Raw genomic sequence first — 21081 nt, 5'->3', positions numbered from 1 at the left:
ATTCTATGGAAAGCCAATTGTAGACCAATATCGGATTGTCGCCACAAACAGCGCAACCGGCCATATCCGAGTGCACCTGTGTTGTTGATTGTTGTTCGCTCCGACTGTATTTTTTTTTTTTACCGGTAATATGTCTTCTGCTAAAACTGTCGCCACAGAAGGGGGTGTAGATTGTCAACATTCCATTGTTAAGAATGAGTCAGCCAAATACTTGTGTTTCACGTCGTGCGACAAAGATACATGGATTATTCAGTAAGCTTCTTTTTTTTCTCTCCAAATCCACACATAGGTACGGTACGGTACATTACGGTACCGTACCGGTACTATCCTGGCTGTGTATTAAAAACTGTGCTAATGATTCTCAACATTTCAAATACCACTGTACAAAACTCAACTGATTTCACTAAAAATCAGTACTTTAGTGACAATTGATGAAATCTAAATAGCAGTGAAATACAATTTTTTTCAAGTTACCGATGTTCAAAAGAATAATTAAAAAATTCAAATTGTAAGTCTACTGTCAAACTTGCCGATCAGCCACATCGGCATTAGTGTGTGCATTGTGGTGTTATAAATGTATTGACTATTCATGTATACAAATGCTGGCTATTAACACGTAGTGCAGTGCTAAAGGTCAATACGCATTAGCATTGACTCTCGACGCTATGCTTTGCTGGAAAGCTTGAGTGTCCAAATGCAAATCCAATGTTCTAGAGTGGAATTAAAGAAAAAAAAAAATTAATCTCGATGTCGACAGAGTAAATAGATTAATGTTATTTTATTTTGGCGCTAGTTCAGAAGTCTAGATCTATCCAGACTGGAAAAATTAACAAACATTTCAGAACTCTGGAGCTCTGTTTACTCGTTAATAAGGAGAACAATATCATCAGCAAATGCTATGACACCTACATGTACGTAGAGGTTCCTGATCATGCAACCTAGATGGCATTCTCTCAGGAGCTTGATGAGGTCATCAATGTAGAGTGTGTAGAGCGTGGGAGATAAAACACCTTCCCTCATCCTTGTATGACATGAAAAGAGGGTCCTACAGAATGGTCCCAGAACACCTTGCTTGAGCAGCTGTTGTAGAATTCTGCAATGGTATGCAGCAGAGCTGGGGACGGGTGTGTTGCTGCTGTCTTTGCCAGGAGACCTTCCTGCTAAACCCTGTCAAATGCTTTCTGAGCATCCAGCATGGCAATGTATAGCCGTTGGTTAGAGAGCTTGTAGATTTCAATGACAAGGTCCAGGGCTTTTCCTGTACGAGTGCAGGATCTTCCCTGCCGGAATCCGAATTGGAGTGAGTCTGGTATTTGGTGCTCTTGTATGTGTTGGGTGAGTTTAGGTTTGACCAGCAGCTTGCCTAGGACGGGGGTGGGTGTGATGCCTCTACAGTTACCTGGGAGAGATGGATTCTTGTCCCTGCCTTTGTGAAGAGGGATCGCAAGACTTTCCTGAAGTTGGGCTTGCTAGGAAAGGCTATATTCAGGTCAATATGCATAGGTCGGCTAGTTATTCTGGAATGGTGCTCGTCTTCCACAGTGTGCTGAACCCTGTCAGGCTTGGGATGGCGTTACTTCCCTGCTTGATGAGTTTGGGGCATATCAGCTGGATGTTTTTCTTGACCCCTGCTTCCCTCGACATCCATTTTACTTTTGGCAATGTTTGGTGGGTAGCACGGTCGGAGAGGAAGCTTGTCTGCCCCTACGTTGGGCATGGAGTTACCAGGAGTATAGTGGTGCTTCTGCAAGGTTTTCCTGCAAGGAATTGCCAGCCAGGTCTTGAATTGTTCTATTGTTTGTGGGCCTTGTGGTGATGTTAGTTGTTACTGCATTGTTTGTCAATGGTTCCCTATGCAGGTGTGTGCCCCTGTTAACTTTATCTAGGACCTCTTCATCACCAACTAGACTTTCAAACCTGTTGCTGGTTGGAGTGCTATAAAGGTCCTCAGCCATCGCTTGGTGAATACCAACTAGTGAATTAGGAGGAGATGGCAGATTGCCGTTGCTCTCATCATGATGTACCTTGTGCATCCAGGTAGGGATAAAGTGTTGATGTTTGTCTTAGTGTTGGCTCATAGATCTAGAGTACTGGTTTAAGTAAGCTTGCTGACTGGGTTGGTTATAGTTACAGGGGGACATGCCCACAGCTCAAAGTTTTGACAGGAGCTGGTGGTCGATGGTCCAGGTTGTAGACGGTAGCGGGAAGGTGAACCCAGGTGATGGTTCTTAGACCTGTACTGCTGAGTGCTATTAGTGAAGGATCTGCTCTTTTGCAGCCTTGGCTGTTGCGTTGTATTAGGACTAGTTGGACTTCGTGTTGATGGTGTCTCTGCAGGGACGATTTCATTACTGAAAATATCAGAGAGGCCTTGCGTTTGGCAAGCAGTGGTTAAAAAATCAGCTTGCAGCTGGAGAGATCTTAGCTCAGCTTCCTCCTTGAGCAACGAGTTCCACAAGGTGAGTGTTATTTGAAAGAGTCCTCTGAGTCTCATCTTCCAACCCAACTGTGTGCCCGCTTTCACCATGTTCATGAGGAGCTTTGTTCACATCTATGACGTATAGTTCAGGTCCAGGTTCTTCAGGTTGACCTTCTTCAATGAAAGCTCTCACAGAAGTTGCATGCATACCTCCATCTTGATTACTGCTGTCAAAGTAATCCCCCTCGTTAGATGTACCCTTTCTGTCAGGCTCTGAGGCAAGGGAGGAGCACCACTGGAACATGTCCCGAAAACTTGTTTCGTTTCTGGTTCATCCATTTGGGCTTCTCTGAGATGTGGCTTGGTGAGGTGTCATCACGAGATCGTAGCGTCAAGCAGACATAAAATTAACTTTACAGGTTCATTAATACTATTATAATACCCGTTTGAAATTCACAATGATGTTAAAGTTTTTACCTGCTTTTAAGTCATTACCGTATTCCTTTTTTATTTTTACAGTGTAACTGATGGCACTGATGTGTGGCGGCTGGCTATGGATTATCTCCAGTTAGAATCTCATGTAAGAACTTAATGAAAGGATAGGTTGTCCAGTATTCACATTAATAATGACAATGTATTCACAGAATTCAAGCCATATCACAGGGCATGAAGAAAGATACCCCAGCCCCCTCACTAGCTGCAGTCATGTTTAATAGTGTGTTTAAAAAGTAGAAAATACAAAAACAATTCCACAAACTTTAGATACCACTGCACATGATAAGAGGGATGTTCTGTTCATGATAAGACATTTTAAACTTGATGTTGTCTTTCTTTTGCTCTAATGAATAAATATTATGCAGAATACTTCTAGGATTGCCACATAATTAATATCTAAGCCATTAATATAATGTATTTTGAAATGTGATGTATATTTATCATTTTGATAAGTCTATTCTTCAACATTCCTCTTTTTTAAACAATTTCTCTATGTCTCACTTTGTTAACCTTTTCCCTTTGCAGAGAGATTTGGCAGAAGTGACTACATGTGAGGCTTACTTTTTAAGATTCAGGTTTGTAGGGGTGTATTTTCACTATTCATTGTTAATGTGTTATCTGATGAGTTCGAGGGTCTTAGATTTGGTAGATACTCATGATAATAGACGAGTCGGCAGTCAGGTTTGTGTTGATGGTGACCATGTTTATTGAACTACCACGGATACCGGATATATCGGATATCGTATATCGTAACATCCCCCTTCCTCTAAAAAGATTGGGAATCAGTGAACATCACTGATCGATGATTAATGACATATTGCTTTGATAACAATACTTTTGGTAGTATGCAAGTTTTGGTTATTTGCTTCCTAATGAACTTTTTCCAATCAGGTTATATAACATAAAATCTTGAACTGTTTTCAATACGTTTCTTTTGTATTGTATTAACGAATGAGTATTTAACTGTCTATATAATTATATCGTTCCACTTTCAACTTCACAGTTGATCTGCAAGATTGAACATAGTTTTGATATAACTTGATTCCTTTATAAAATGAATTTCCAAACGAAACATGTTTGGGCTAGCATCTGTTTAGACTTATAAACATTATGCTTGTCATACCAAAAATACTGTACAATGATTATACATACATATGAACAATAAACTTCTTAGACTACATTAAACTAAGCGTCTTCTGTGTTCTTCTTTATCTTCTCTCTTCTTTGAAGAAAGTTGAGAGTTCAGTTTCAATCTTCAAACATGTATCTCGCTGGTGTACGGATGTTGCGTCCATATCTTGTTGTGGTTTGCGAGTTTGATGTTGGTCCTTTAGATTGAATGTTCTGAGTTTCTGGTGTTGGCTGATGGTTGTTGCCATTCTGTTGTGGTGTTTCTGCTTGAGTAGATGAAGTGTAGTCTTCGTCGAACCTAACACGCTTTGGAGTAGGGTTGGTTGACGATGGAATCTCCCTCAGGTGAGATCGGTTTCGTCTCAGGATTCCTCCGTTAGGTGTTGATACTTCATACGACCTAGGCTCGTCGCAGACTTTGGATACTTTGGCTGGTATCCAAGTATGATCTTTGGGATGTAGGACTCTGACTGGTTGTCCTACGTGGAGTGGTGGAAGATCTGGACCCGCATGTCGATCGTGCGTTTCTTTCATCTTACTCTGTCGATTCAAGAGATGATCAGTGGTGGTAGATTCTCTTGAAAGATGATGACTTGGCAGTGTTGTTCTGATGGGTCTTCCAAACAACATCTCTGCAGGTGATCTCATGTGACTGTCAACGGGTGTTGCTCTTAGGTGTGACATAGCCAGTTGACTGTCTTGGCCAGTCTGTGAACACTTTTTCAACAGATTCTTGACGGTACGAACCATGCTCTCAGCTAGTCCGTTGGATCTTGGATAGTGAGGTGAAGAGGTTGTATGGGTGATCGACCACTTCCGGCACATGTCCTTGAAGTGCTTCCCGACAAATTGTGGACCGTTGTCGGATACGATCTCCTCTGGTGGACCAAATAGACTGAAGATTCCACTCATCACGTTGGCTACTGCAGCACTTGATGTGTCAGTCAGCTTGTAGACTATCGGATACTTGGAGTAATAGTCGGTGACGAGTAAATAGTCTTGTCTGTTGAGCATGAACAAATCTGTTCCTAGTCTAGTCCAAGGTGCTGAAGGTACATCATGGGGAAGCAACGGCTCTTTCTGTTGCCTTGCCTGGTGTTCCTGGCATGCAGCACATTGCTTTACGATCTGTTCAATGTCCTTGTTGATGTGTGGCCAGAACACTGTCTCACGAGCTAGTCGTCTCGTGCTCTCGATTCCCATGTGTCCAAGATGAAGTTGTCTGAGGATATCTTCCTGAAGTGTCTTTGGTATGATGACTCGACTTCCTTTGAAGAGTACTCCTTGAGATACTCCAATCTCATCTCTGTAAGACCAGAATTCCCTGAGGGATGTCGGCAGCTCCTGAAGAGTTTCAGGCCAACCCTGAGTGACTGTCTGCCACAATGACCTAAGAACAGGGTCATTGGATGTTTCCCTCTGGAGTTCTGTTCTCTTGTGTTGTCCGAAGAAGATCAAGTCGATTTGATGAGTGTCTTCTACTTCGGAGCAGATGGATTCCACTCTGATGTCTAGTGGAACATCGCGTGCTTCCTTGGGGTTAGGAAGACGGCTCAAGGTATCTGAAAGAATCATTTCTTTCCCAGGTCGGTACTTGACTTGGCATCTGTATCCTTGTACCTTGATCAATAGTCTCTGTAGACGAGGTGGTGCGCTTCTTAGAGGTTTCTTCCAAATTGTCTCCAAAGGCCTGTGATCTGTTATCACAGTGAATTCCTTCCCGAATAGGTATGTATGGAATCGGACGATACCAAACACTAGGGCTAAGGTTTCCCTCTCTATGTTCGAGTAGTTGGACTGTGCATTGGAGAGACTTTTGGATGCAAAAGCTACGGGTTTGCCATCTTGGAGCAGGCATGCTCCCAGCCCTTTCATTGATGCATCTACCTCAACGGTCGTCTCTTTCTTTGGGTCAAAGAACTGCAGGCATGCTCCCGATGAGACTGCGCTTTTCAGGCTGTTTAAGGCATGTTCGTGATCCTCGTCCCAGACGAATGGAATTTCCTTGTGAAGGAGTTCACGAAGTGGTGCTGACTTCTCTGATAGATTAGGAATGTATGGTGCTAGGTATGTGAATAATCCTAGGCATCTCTGAACATCTTCCTTGTCCTTGGGTGAAGGCATTGTGTTGATAGCTTCAACCTTGCTTGGATCTGGGAAGATTCCAGATCTTGTGTACATGGATCCAAAGTAGCTGATAGCTTCCTTCTTGATAGTACACTTGGAGCTGTTGAACACGAGTCCTTCCTGTTTCGCTGTCTCCATGAGTAAGTGGAGATTCTTGTCGTGTTCCTCCTCTGTTTTCCCGACAATGGCAATGTCGTCTGCGATGCATACGCAGCCAGGCACATTCTGGACGATCCTATCCATGTGTTGCTGGAAGATGTCTTGGCTTGTGCATAAGCCGAAGGGTAATCTTTGGAAACAATATCTTCCAAATGGTGTTCTGAAGGTGGTCAGGTCTTGGCATTCCTCTGCTAGGTGTACTGACCAGTATCCAGCCTTTGCGTCTAGCTTGGAGAAGAATTGAGCTCCTGCGAAGATTGGTTGGATTTCTTCCAAGGTTGGAATTTTGTGTGGACACCTTTTCAAGGCATCGTTCAACCTTCTGGGGTCAAGACATATCCGTATGGATCCATCTTTCTTCACAACGGTGGTCATCGAGCTACACCAATCTGTGTGGTTTTCTATCTTTCTGATGACTCCTTGCTTCTCCATGTTATCTAGTTCGGCTTTGATCTTGTCCTTCAGATGGACACTGCACTTTCTAGGTGCATCTATGGTTGGCTCTGCATCATCTTTCAGATGCAGCATTGCTTTCCCGCTAAAGCTTCCTATGGCATCAAACTGATCTGGGTATGTTTGTTTGAGGTCACTAACACTTGTGATAGGTGTATGTGTAGGTGTGTCCTTGTGCATTGTGTGTGGATTGTGATAATCCCGAGATCTGTGCAACCTAACAACCCTAAGATAGCTGGTCCATTCACGTCTGCTACGTAGAATGTATGTGTATACCATTCTGGACTCTTGTATCTACACTTTATGTCTAGTGTACCAACGCATGGTATTGATATTTCGCCATATGCTACTAGCTTTACTGGTGTACGTTTCACTACTTGCCTCCACTTGTCACCATATATTTGTTTGGCTGTGCGTACTGTGATAGTATTAGCGCTTGCCCCAGAGTCTATCTTCAGATATAGGTAATGCTGACCTGATTTCTGTGGGCATATGATGTCAATGTTTGCAAAAGCTACTGTACCCTTTGAGTTGATCACTGTGTGTGTTCCGATCGTGTGTATGGTGTCAAAATGTTCGAAGTTTGATGGACCTGCTGATTGTTGATGTTCATGATCTGTGCTAGTATCATGTTCAGTGTCCATTTCACTTATCGGTTTATACTTTCGACCCTTTGATTTTGATCGTGATTGGTTACCGTGTTTCGGTTGACGGTCATCAGATTTATGGTCATCTGATCTATGATCTGGTTTTCGACTTCGATCGTTCTTAGCCTTTCTACAGAACTTGGCCCAATGGCCCTTTGTGTCACAGGCACGACACACATCGTAGTACGCAGGGCACTGACGAGGTTTGTGGATACGTCCACAGTTTCCACACGTCTTTCGTCCCTGGTTCCGCTTGAATGAATCTATGCTTTCTTTAGCCGGCTCAAGCGTTTCTAGGCATTTTCTGCTCGCCGCAACTGCCTCGTATTTTCGACCCTCTACAAGAATTGCTTCGATTAGATATCCTTTAGGCTGGTCCAATAGGTATTTCTGGAATTCTAGACTTGGTGTTGAGGTGATGACTACCTCCATTATCCGCTCGGCAAGCTCGGATTCCTCAAAATCGCATGTGTTGGCTTTGTCTCTACATCGAGTAACGAATGCGTCAATGCTCTCATCTTGTCTCTGCCGATATCGCATCAGCTCGAGACGATGGACCCGAAAATTAATGTTTACCTTTATTTGTTTCTCAAATAATTTCCACAGCTCTTGTGGTTTTTCTTGGTCGGCCTCTGATAGCCCAGACGCATTGATTCTGCGCAAACCTTCGTTGCCTACAGCGATTTTGATTTTTATAGCCTTTTTTTTGTTTTCAGTTATTTCTTGATCTGCCAACACAAGCTCCATTCTCTGCTTAAATAGCTTGAACTCTTCGGGTAGGTCTGGTACCTCCCAGTTCATCTCTGGATACTTAGTACTCATTGTATATGTCACGTGTGCGTATTGGTTACGACAGATTATATGAATGAGTGTAAATCTTTGTGTTGTTTATCTTAGTGTGAACAGGTCCTAACCGGCTGGTGTTGATAAGGTTCGTACACGTATACCTGTGTACACTCTCGCACCTGTGTGGATGTCATTAAGTGTCTCATGCAATGAAAATGTTGGTCACTCTCACTCAATATCTGACAGTGACAATTCCTCACACACCAGATAGAATCTATTATTGTTAATATTATCTGAAAACAGGTTTAATGTTCACACCTCTGATTTAGTTTAATTTTAGATTTAAACTTTACTAGTTAAGTTATTATGCAGACCCCTGTGTCAGTGATTGAGCACAGTTATAACTTGATTAGGCTATTCTGAGCAGGCTTTATGAACCTTTATATGCTCATACACACATCACCATTCACGTACTACGAGTTCATCGGGATTATATGCAGTAGCATCAGTGTCTCGGTACACTGTGCGGTATGTACGATGCACGTACTATGCATGCGAAAAAATGCGACGTGACAAATCGCTAATCGACGATAATTTTGCTAATTATACTTCCCAACTGTCGTGAACTGGATCAATTGTGTCTTCAAAAATCAAACTTGATTTCGAAGATCCCACCGCTGCCACCATGATGAGTTCGAGGGTCTTAGATTTGGTAGATACTCATGATAATAGACGAGTCGGCAGTCAGGTTTGTGTTGATGGTGACCATGTTTATTGAACTACCACGGATACCGGATATATCGGATATCGTATATCGTAACATTATCAAAGGACAGACAATCAATATTTTGATTAACTAAGTAGATGGGTCTATTGGGTAAAAAAGTCTGTCATTTACAGATTGCCAAATTGACTTCATATCATGACTAAAAAAACAGCTTTTTTTTTTTCTTCTCTCTTTTTCCTTTCTTTTGTTTCTGTTTTTGTTTGTTTATATTTGAAATAAATTGTTCTTTTTATGCCTCCGCCACCGAAGGTGGTGCCGGAGGCATCATGTTTTCGGGTTGTGCGTCCGTACGTCCGTACGTCCGTCCCGTTTGACCGTTATCACAATATCTCAAGAACCATTTAAGATTTAAACTTAAGACTCGGGAATAGTATTTATCACCATAGGAAGACGATCTGATTAGATTTTGGAGTACGTAGGTCAAAGGTCACAGGTCACAGAGGTCAACTTATGAAATTCCTTGTATTGAGTTTGTTAGCGCGATATCTCAAGAACCATTTGAGATTTAAACTTCAAACTTAAGGATAGTATGTATCACCATAGGAAGACAATCTGATTAGATTTTGGAGCACGTATGTCAAAGGTCAAGGGTCACAGAGGTCAACTTATGAAATTCCATACATTGAGATTGTTATCATGATATCTCAAGAACCACTGGAGATTTAAACTTCAAACTTAGTGATAGTGTGTATCACTATAGGAAAACAATCTGATTACATTTTGGAGCACGTAGGTCAAAGGTCAAGGGTCATAGAGGTCAACTTATGAAATTCCATACATTGAGATTGTTATCATGATATCTCAAGAACCACTGGAGATGTAAAAACTTCAAACTTAAGGATAGTATGTATCACCATAGGAAGACGATCTGATTAGATTTTGGAGCACGTAGGTCAAAGGTCAAGGGTCACAGAGGTCAACTTATGAAATTCCATACATTGAGATCGTTATCGCGATATCTCAAGAACCACTGGAGAATTTTCACTTCAAACTTAATGATAGTATGTATCACCATATCATAATATCTCAAGAACCACTGGAGATTTAAACTTCAAACTTAATGATAGTGTGTATCACCATAGGAAGACAATCTGATTAGATTTTGGAGCACGTAGGTCAAAGGTCAAGGGTCACAGAGGTCAACTTATGAAATTCCATACATTGAGATTGTTATCATGATATCTCAAGAACCACTGGAGATTTAAACTCCAAACTTGTTTAAATTGCTCTATGGCGGAGGCATCATTTTCGACTGCACGCAGTCAAAATTCCATCTTTTTGGTTTGTAATTCATCAATAAGAATCAAAGAAATTGGCAGATTGATTTGAAAGGATTTCAGATAGCATTTCCAGTTTATATCTTGGATAACATGGTAAGTAGGGTACTGGCATGTTACACCCTGCATGGTTATTTGATATTTCTTCGATGTCCATCCATTTGCCATGCTCCTCCCTGCCTGCAGGAATGCTTTCAGAGTTGGAGACCTCACAGTGACGCTCCAGAACCATAAGGTCCTTCTGACGGTAGGGAGCGGCTCCAATGGTGCCATCAGCTACGACCTGTATGAAGCCAGAGCCAACGAGAAGAAAGCTGACCTACAGAGGGCGCTCTTCTACTTTGCAGAAAATTGCAGTGAATTGGAGAAGAGACTGGCAGGTGAATATCAAGAAAATCTCATTTGAAAACATGGAATGCAATATTATTTATTGAATATACTTAATCAGGATAACAAGAATCAGATAAACATTGTAGATACAAAATCTGTTTTACATCATGGTCCTGAACAGAATAAAAATGTAATACACGGAAATAGAAATAATGAAAATCATCAAAGCTCACAAGCAAAGGTACAAACCGTATAATACTTACATATAAGAATAATATGCATTAGATAGAAGTAAGTGAAAAGCAACAAAAAATATTAGAAGGGGAATTCCTCAACAGCCAAGTGTTTTAGGTTCACTTTCTCCTTTTTTATACTGTAACGTGTTTGTCAGTCTGTCTCTTACACACCATTCTTATGTAACTGGGATTACTGCCAAGATTGCTCCGCCATGGTGTTATACTGCCATCTTATGGCTGAATAATGCCCAGTCGTTGTTTTCGTGTAATCTGCCCTTTTTGGCACGCAATGTGATTCCATAATAATGAAGTTTGGTAACTTAATTTCAAATTTTAGACTTAGTATGCCCCTTGAAATGTGATATTTTGATAATAATTTGAAGATGAATATTGCAGCTTTTAATTATTTCTCTTTGTATTGATGCTTTTTAATTTGCAGCAAAAGAAGAGGAGTTGGCATCAGTAAAGAAACAGAGGTCAAATGCCACTGATCAGGGCAACATGTTGAAAGGTAAGAAGAATATAATGGTCGTCATTCCGAACTTACATCAAGCTGTAGAGACATGGGGTTTGTAGTGAAAGAGCATGAGGGGGAGGGAGGGGGGAGGGAGGAGGGAGGGAGAGAAACGGATGAAGAGGCCGTTTTTAGGGGAGGAGCTGGGGAGGGGGTAGGGTGCTCTGAGAGATCGAAGGGGGGCTGGGGAAGAAAAATTAGCCTAGGTTTTGGGAGAAAGATAGAGAGGGATGTGTTGAATAAGCTTTGGAATCCCTATTTTAATCATGCATTTAGGAGTTATAACCTCTATTGTCTTGATGAAACCCCATGATGGCTAGATATTTCATTCTTCCACTTCACTAGTTTGATCTGATGAAATCTGTTACGCGTGTTAAAGTTGGAAAATGACATGAAAAGAACATTAATTTGAATGAGGAATACTTAAATAGGTACACCATGGAGTGTTCTTTGTTGGAGAAATGTGTTGGTTCTTAAAAGACCTGTTGTACCATTCTTTGGTGGTTATAGACTCTAGTTCTGACAAGAACTTTTAGATATTTCAAAGAAAGTCAGAAGAATGGCTTGAGTGTGTGTGTAATTGAGAGAAAGCATGACAATATCTGGTTGATATGCAGACATTAAAGGAAAACAATGAGTATGCAGACGCGAGGGAAAGCCTTGTTAGTTGGTTGAGGAAATCTTGTTGATGGGTGGTAACCAGATGTTATTGATCTGAAGGCCGCTGTCTTGAGGTACTGTATCATGTTGGAAGAATTTCTATGGCTTCTCGTACCCTCCTAGTGTGCCAGTGTTGGATAGATGTGAGAAGTTGGCTGTCGTCCCACTCGATCCTATGCCCCTGTAGTTCTGCATGTTTCACATGAAGTAATTTGTTCTGTATTGTGTTTTTTTGTTTTCTTCTTTTAGATTTTGAAATGAAGAAGCACACAGGAAGCCAAGCCAAGATGGTCAAACAGCCAGGGCTCAGCATTGTCAACCCTTCCAGTAAAAAGTAAGTCACAGTCAAATTATTTATTAATTAATTTTATTAATTATTTATTTATCTACTAATTTATTTTTTTGTATTACTATGTTATCGTATTTCATTATATTTTATATCATTCATTTATTTACGGTCTAAATCATTCATACCCCTCATAATTTTGATGTTTTATGTGTTTTCCTGTTGCTCAAAAATGCAAAAAGAACTGGTTGAATTAGGGCTTTTGTTGAATACTTTTAGATGCAAGCTGTAATATTTCATATTGTCAGGAAATATAAATTTGGACAAATCAACTTTTAACATACTTACAAAAATACAAATCTTGGTAAGGTTATGAATAATAATTAACGGTACTTGACTATCTATCAATATGTGTTTACTTTTTCTTTGTGTTGTAACAAAGGTGGACTTAAGAAATGCAAATCCTGGAAAGAAAGACAAAAATGTATTTTGAAAGCAGTTCTGTGCCCAAGTGGCAACCAAACGGTGTAATTGTATGGGAATTAAAGACTGATGGAAAGAAAAATCCAAAGAATTGAGAGCTTGAAGGAATGAAATTATACTTTTGCTGTTCAAAAAAAATATATATATATATATGTATATTAGCTTACCATGCCTCATGTTCCAAGGTTTATTTTTAAGTACTGGTAATTAATGATATGGCAGGAGAGACCGCGTGGGGTATAGTGATTTAGTTTGCTGACACAAAATTATTAGATAATAATGGAAGTCCCTGTAAGCTAGGAAAGAACTTCACCTGGTAAAATAAGTGTACCGGTATCTCTAAGGTTAATTCCCCATACTGATTCTTGAAACATGTACATGCATTAACATTACAGACGAAAAGCTGCTAAAGGAGTGGATTTTGACTGATGCCAGACGATGGATATGCTTATCAAATGAAACACAACTCCAAAGGGTGAACACAGAAGTCTTTCAAGATGGATGTATGGTATTGATAAGTCATACATGTCACGATGCGTGCCCTGAATCTAGTGCATATTTCTCTATGTGACTCAAGCTGTCACTATAAACATGACAGACAAAGAAAGCGGACAAAATATACAGTTCCTCAGGTAGACAAAGGAACATCCCTTCACTGCTATTATGTAAAAAGGTAAATATGCATGTGACACCTGTTCTACAAATTTTTACATAATAGCAGTGAAGGGATGTTCCTTTGTCTCCCTGAGGAACTGTATATTTTGTCCACTTTCTTTGTCAGTCATGTTCATAGTGTGTGATTTAGGTTTCTCAAAATGGCTTACCTCGAATCATCGGGTCATCATGTTGGGTCGTGTAGTTGCGTTACCAAACCTTATGTGAAATTGAAAACATGCCCATTTATTCACAAAATTTGGGGGGGAATGTTGGTGAAATAAATTACCCCTCTCATCTACAAATGGTCTGGTCTAATTTACATGACACTTTGTGAAAACCCTATGGCAAATCTACGAGAGGTCGCGTCCCTAACATGCATCTTCACATGATCTTCTGCATTTGTTTCACGAAAGATCAAACGCGACCACCATACCGGACGTGATTACCCGATGATTCAAAGTAAACCTCTCAAAACTTATCTTATACCAGCAACAATGTGGTATGACACCCCTTGGAGCTGAGGTTGGAGATACCGGTAAATCCCTAGCTATCAAGCTGCAGTAATAAATGATACTTGAATCTGATGGGTGACGATTTTTTGCATAAACTGTAATTACTGTATGGAAGCATTGAACTTGCTTCTTGATTTTTCTATTCCTACTAAATTTGCATATTGACATGCATGATTAGATGATATTACACAGATTATGTTACTAGATGAAATTACATTACTTGATAAAACTGAGATTGGAGATAAATCCCTAGCTATCAAGCTGCAGTAATAAATGATACTTGAATCTGATGGGTGACAATTTTTTGTTTGCATATTAAACTGTATGGAAGCACTAGACATGCTAGTTGAACAGTTTTTACCATTCCTATATAATCTGAATATTGACATGAATGGTTAGATGATTACACAGATTATATTACTAGATGAGCTTACATTGCTTGATGAAATTACTAGATAAAACTGATTTGGTTTTATAAGCTCTACTCAATGAAATTGGACTTTTCAAAATTATTCATGATTCGTCCCATCATGACATACACTGCGTGATGTAATTTACCTTTGAATACATGTAAGAATTAAACATTGAATTTTCGTACATTTTTAAGAACTGAATAGTAATTTTGATATTGAATGAATTATTCATTTGCAGAAAACTGAACTTGCCATTTTCAAATTTAAACTGTTGAAATGTATTGTATTCTGATCAAATGAACATTTTATGAGAGATATACTGTTCTTTTTAAATAGCTAATCATATCATTATGATATAGGGTAAAAAAAAAATGAATTGAACTTTAAATACAAATGGAGGTCAATGAATATTTGGGGAGCACCTCTCGAAATGAGTCAAATAGTTGAAACTTTATATCTAATGATTTAATGACAGATTATTTGAAAGAAAATGAAATTCCATGTACTGTTGAAAGAATGATATTAAAATTGCTAATTGAGAAATGAACTTTTAATCCATTTATTAATATTGAGGAATTACGGATCACAATTATGAAATATTGAACCAAATGTTAAGATATTAGCCTCATTAGTTCTATTTGCAATGCAATATAATGTTATTGTTAATAAGTAATTTCTTCTTTATAGTCAAATCATTCAAAGTGAGCAATTTATCTGTAAATAATTCTTTTTTACCTTTATCAAAATTCATCTAATTGTATTATTTGTAAATGACTTTGATGTACTGAATGAAGTTATGTACTTGATGTAGATGTCTTATTAAATATCACCAATATATGAAACATACTGATTGTATGTTATTTTTGTAAGTTACTGTGAATCTTACTGAACTGTTTTTAACAAGGCTCATGAGCATAGATCAGTGAGCAACTCCAATATATTACCTTTTATACCTAAACTTCAATACAGTTCTCATTATAAGATAATGATGTGGATCCTAATCAAATGATTGATTGAAAGCGTACACGTCACCAGGCATTTATTTTGCCTAACGCGTAATTTAGATAATGACTGGTCATTATCCAATTCTAATGACCAGTCATTAGTAAAAGTCATATTATAAAACAAATTAAAACATAATCTTATAACAAAAATATTACACATCATTTTGTTCGGGCATTATTAAATTACCCACACTCAGTACTTTCAAAACAGTTCAAACACCCGAGGCGGTAGGTGTGTTAGACTGTTCCAAAGGTACCTTGTGTGGGTAATTCTTACCAATGCCTGTACTGCTGTGTATTATTTGTATATGAGACCAGTCACTTCAACTTTATTTTGACTGCAAATGTATACAACTGGACCTTCATTTTAGTTCCTGTTTGTTTATCTTGATGCTCTAGAATACACTTTGGCTCGGGTGGCATGTGCCTCCCCGCCCCCATCAGTTAGTGGAAAAAAGAAAAAGAATAGGGAAAGGGAGAAAAGAAGACACCTGGGACCCGTTTCATGAAACTTGTTATCAATATCAAATGCTTATTTTCTTCTCTAAGCCAATCAATGGCAATATTTCAGTAGCTTGTAATAATAGTTATTGTTTGATAACAATTTTTATGAAACAGGGGCCCTGAACCACCTTTCGCACCCTACCCCTAATCAGGAGTGTAAATTTGCATGTCACTTTCTAAGTAAGACTGGTACATCCTGCCCCCCCCCCCCCCCCTCCCCGATCATTCCAGTACCCCATCCATAGGTGAGCTTGTACGTGCTACACCACTGCTTGTGTTTATATACATTTTGCAATCAACACGCACAAGTCCTGTAAATACACCTACATGTAAAGAGATCATTCGACTGATTGATATTATCTTGTCCATCTGTAGTTACCACATGCCTTTGTTTTGTAATATATTACTTTATTGCCACTTCAAGTAACAAATATCCCAGGGTAATTGATACAAACTTTTTACAGCTCTGTCTTTGTATGAACTTTGCAATCAATTAAAACATGCATGTCAAGCATATACAATCAGACAGATTGACTTATTAAATGTTATTTTGGAGATACTACAACTCCCAATATCTTTGATTTTGACCTTGCTCAAAGTCTTTGGCATATATGTTCATGTCTATGTAAATATCATTACCTCTTTGAATTGGGTTTGATTTTATAGTACCGATTACACTTTTTAATTAGTCGTGTATGGCATGTATTTTATTGATGCATGTAATCAATGTTACCTGCATATCATCAAACAATGAAATAAGTAACAATAGCTGTGTTGCTGCATCATTTTACCAACCTTATTCCTGTTCAGAAGCTTTTCTTTCAGTTTAATAAAATAAATAAATATTTTATCTGTATCCAGGTTAATCGGTTGCTAGGAGGATGTTGAGCCATATGCTATGACATTTAATATTATTTTCATAACAATTTTTACCTTTCACATGCTAAAGATCTAAATTGCTTCTTTATACACCAGATCATTAGGATAAAAAAGAAATGGCCCTACAGTAAGTAGAGACTGTAGTAAGCGCAGAAACCGGCTTCAAAGTATAGCCCTTTAAAAAGATTGAACAAAGGTGACATTTTGTACTTTCCCTATCATAATACATACATTTGAAGAGCTATGCAAATAATTTGCTTTAGCAGGTCATTGTACGTAGGATCAATCAATGGTTAACTATGATTTGATGAGATATCTATTGTTTGATAACACTTCTTCATTTGGGTTGCTCATAACAACTGATTGCACAAGTGAAGTAGTATCAACTTTGGTTGCGTGTCTTAGTCTTTGATACCTGATGGCAGTCATTAAACACCTTCAAACTCTTAGATCTGTTGTGGCACAATTTTCACCGTAACTGTAAGTATGTGTAATAAGTACTACCAATATCAGGTTATTGAATATATAGTTATAATAACACTTACTACACTTTTTAAATAGTCATGTATGGTTATTAATCTGAATGCAATGTTTTGATACATTCATGTATTTGTTTGAGCATATAGCTTGTGCATGACTGACAAGATTTTAGCAGGTTGGAAGTTCATGAACAATCTTCTCTTTGCATATAGTTGTGTTGAACACCAATTTGGTATTATTATGTGTTAAAGTAAATACCTTAAAAGTTAGGTGTTTTGTCTACAAATGAGAGAGTATATTAAATACGAGCAAGACTTCAAAAATTCACCTCTGCTGGAAAATGTAGTGTCTGTACATCAAACCACTTATAATAACAGAATTGCCAAATGGGCTGATAATTAAAAGTTTTGTGTTCTATACATTATAGGTAGGTATCCACAACCGATTGAGGAAACCTTTGTTGCTAGAGAAGTGGAATGGCATCACCCAGTTACAGTAAGGTGATGCAATCAAGGAAGCTGTGGAATGGTAGTCATGGCACCATCCTTCCACCGGTAGCTCCGACATCCAAGAGACCAGAGGGTAGACCTAGTGCAGGTCTTCAGCGAGTCCAACCCCCGGGACTGTCCAAGCCAAGAGGTAAACACAATCTGCTGGAATCGGAGCCTTTAGTGTCGAGTGGTAGACGTAGATCGGTGTCCTTTGATGAGGTGTACTTGCAGAATGCGTTAGCAGCGTCACAGGGACAGTTTAATCGCAGCTCTGGTGGAGTGTCCCGTTTGAGAGCCGATACAAATCTCTCAAGACGAATGCGTTCAGGTAGCATTAGCTCCATCAAGGAATGGGATAGTTGGTCAGACGGCGGTCCTGCCCCAAGTCACAAGAAACCTCTCTTCCTTCCTGGCATTAGCAGCCATAGAGATCTAATAGGAGAGGTTCGCATCCGCCATCCAGTGATGTCCAGAAACAAGCGCAGTACTTACCCCGCCTATCGCACCGACGCCTCCAGCAGCCTGAATTCTTCAAGCTGGGACAACTATTTTGGACAGAACAGCAGGGGCAGGCAGTGCCATCAGTCCTCGGAAGAAAAGGGAGTGAAGTACGAGAAAACATATCGCATGGAACCTAGGACCAACTTTCACCGGGCAGAGGGAAGCATCCGCACAATGATGGAAGACTACTTGGAAAACACCCTCAACGATCTTTCTGCCGACTCATCAACTACTGCAACAGAGGCTGCACGTGCTGCAAACAGGCTGGCTGAGTCCATCAAACACCAGGTCAAGCTGGAGCGGTTGGAACGCTACAAGGTCATCTCTTTGGCAACGATATGCCTGAAATCTGGACAGGACTTGGTCAGTTCAAGCCGTTGTGTCTGGGACACCCAGACAGATGGGTTTATATCTGTGACAAAACAAAACAAGGGTTGGTTTGGTGAGGTCACAGTCTATGCGGTGTACCAAGAATAAGGACATTCACCTATGGAGCGGTTGCCTCTACCTGAAACTTTTAAAAACATCCAATTTACATGAAAACGTGTTTCTAATTGTATTTTGTATAGTTTGTCATTCAATACTCAAACTCAAATTTTTAGTATGTTAACACTAAAAATTAAAATCCAAGTTAAAGATAAAGACCAGTTATGGTCATGCGATTGCATTGTGAAACCAACGTTGTGGAATCGATCAGAAAAGGTTGATCATCTAGCATATAAGTATTGGTGTGTACTGCAAGGTTCTGTAATCATCAAAATGATAAGAAATTTGGCCCAGTCTTGGTAAAGTTACAAGCACTGTAAACAGAAAGATGTATATGGGACAACGCGACACATGCGCGACACGTGCGTTATATCTATCAGGTCCAAATACTGGTAGATATAATAATTTACCAAATATATTAGAAGGCGGTTTCTCAGCAAAATTTGTATGATCGTGTATTAGTCAAAAACATTCTTTTACATGATTGGTAATAAGAGCTTCCTTTTCATTTTTTGAGAGGGGGGGGGGGGGCGTTTCCAAAACTGGTCTTTTCCTTTAAGGGCATGTACCAGAACAGTTAAAAACATAAATGTTGTAAAGTTGTAAAGTGTCTTTTTGCTTCATCAGTGAATCCATATTTTAAACCATGTGCAGTACATAATCTTCCTAATTTTACCAAAATAATTTTAACACAGACAACTTCACATAATTGCAAAGCAGATCCTGATTAATGTTTTAAATGTACAATGTATTACATGCTGCAACCATCTTGATTTACACAACTTTCCCAATAAACTTTAGACCTATTTGCAATATCCTATAACTGAGTACTGGTTAAAATGAATGAACAGATCACAAAATTCAGGGGAAAATAGGAAGTTTGAAATATTCGGTCCTATTTGGTATATATGTAATACAATAATGGTCTCTGTGTTAATGAAATATGTGGGATGTTGGTCAACTCAGATGTCTTGCTTTGAATAAAAAATAATGATAAAGAAAATATGAATTGAAAACAAAAATTATTGAATAATTTAAACTGTATCAATTATTTGTTTTAGTATGTTGCCACCATATTGCAGTGCCACTACTTTCACTATGTAAAATGGTATTAACTGAAGGACCTTCAGTTGTGACTTTGTAAGATTATCTCGCACTTTTATTACCAGATAATATTAACAGATTTTGAAGAATCATACCAAGTAATCATACCAAGGACTGAATGGCTATACCATCCTCATTTGCAGAAGTAAAAGAAAGTCAATATTCAATTTTGGCAAGCTACAAACTGATATTACAATGCCTGCCACAAACTATATAGCCACAATCAGGGTGCAACTACTTTACCTACAGTGTTACGCATCTATCCTGGAAACACAAAGTCGTTTAATCAAATGTGTTGTGGCCTGAAATGTTGGACCATATGATTTCTTCATCAGGCAGCAACTTTTGTTTGAATTTATTTTGTGTTGGCTGTGTGAGAATGGTAATAGAGGGCCAGAAATACCACTTTTTGGCTGTTACGCATTTGCACTTCGAAAAAGTGTCTATTTTCATTAGGTGTTAAACATGGATTTACACAAGATATGCCATATATTTTCATGCCAGCTTGTAGTCCTTTTTATCTCCACTCAGTATTTTTTTACGGCTTGAGAATTGACCCAAGAATTGCGATACAGTGGTTATTTCTGTGAAGAGAGACAAGCGTAACGCTTTTTTGAAAAACAACTTTGTGTATAATTTTGCCTCTATAATTCATATATTTTAGCATCATACCAATTGGTAATTGGTTATATTTTCTGAGTAACATGTTGTCCTATCATCAGAAAAAAAAAAAAAATAAAGATACAAGTGTTACAAAAATATATGCCCACATTCCGATCATAACTTTTGTCCGGAATTTCCTGTAGTGTCCGTAACGGTGTAATTCCTGCTTTGTGTAGTGTCCGTAACACCTACCACCCCCTGTTGTGTTGCTGTTCATAAAATGATAACCAAGATAGTTTCCTCCGAGATATTGCAGGTTATTGACCCTAGGGTATGGATGAACAATTTGGGGTTGATGAAACTGCTCTATTGCATACTTCATTTTTGGACCCAAGTGCAAATGGTTTTGCACCCTGATTGTGGCTATACCAACATTTCCAATCAAATGCAACCATTTTATTAACTTATATCAATGTCTGTGAACCGTAATATTGATATCGTGTTTTATGTAACAGTGTGTCCAAAACGTTGCTCGTGTCAGTCGCTTTACACTAGAAATGTACTCAGCAAACTTGATTTTATAGAACTAGCCGTTTACAAATAAAATAAAGATGTGCAACAAAGATTTCATTTAAGCAAAAAGAAAAAGATCAATTT

At 38.9% G+C, this 21081-nt stretch overlaps 1 protein-coding gene across 1 annotated transcript; it reads left to right on the top strand.

The window, feature by feature from the left end:
- The first annotated feature begins 39 nt into the window (after window positions 1-39).
- Window positions 40-13367, top strand: LOC115918961 (protein PAXX-like). The gene is made up of 7 exons (XM_030995692.1): window positions 40-252; window positions 2939-2999; window positions 3440-3489; window positions 10468-10661; window positions 11287-11358; window positions 12271-12355; window positions 13186-13367. Exons 1-7 carry the CDS (start codon window positions 131-133, stop codon window positions 13217-13219), a joined length of 618 nt encoding a protein of 205 aa, XP_030851552.1. The 5' UTR covers window positions 40-130; the 3' UTR covers window positions 13220-13367.
- Window positions 13368-21081: the final 7714 nt, after the last annotated feature.

This window comes from Strongylocentrotus purpuratus, unplaced genomic scaffold, assembly GCF_000002235.5.
Source record: "Strongylocentrotus purpuratus isolate Spur 01 unplaced genomic scaffold, Spur_5.0 spur5_scaffold_3, whole genome shotgun sequence".
Classification (NCBI taxonomy): domain Eukaryota; kingdom Metazoa; phylum Echinodermata; class Echinoidea; order Camarodonta; family Strongylocentrotidae; genus Strongylocentrotus; species Strongylocentrotus purpuratus.
This window is presented reverse-complemented; position numbering and strand designations above follow the sequence as displayed.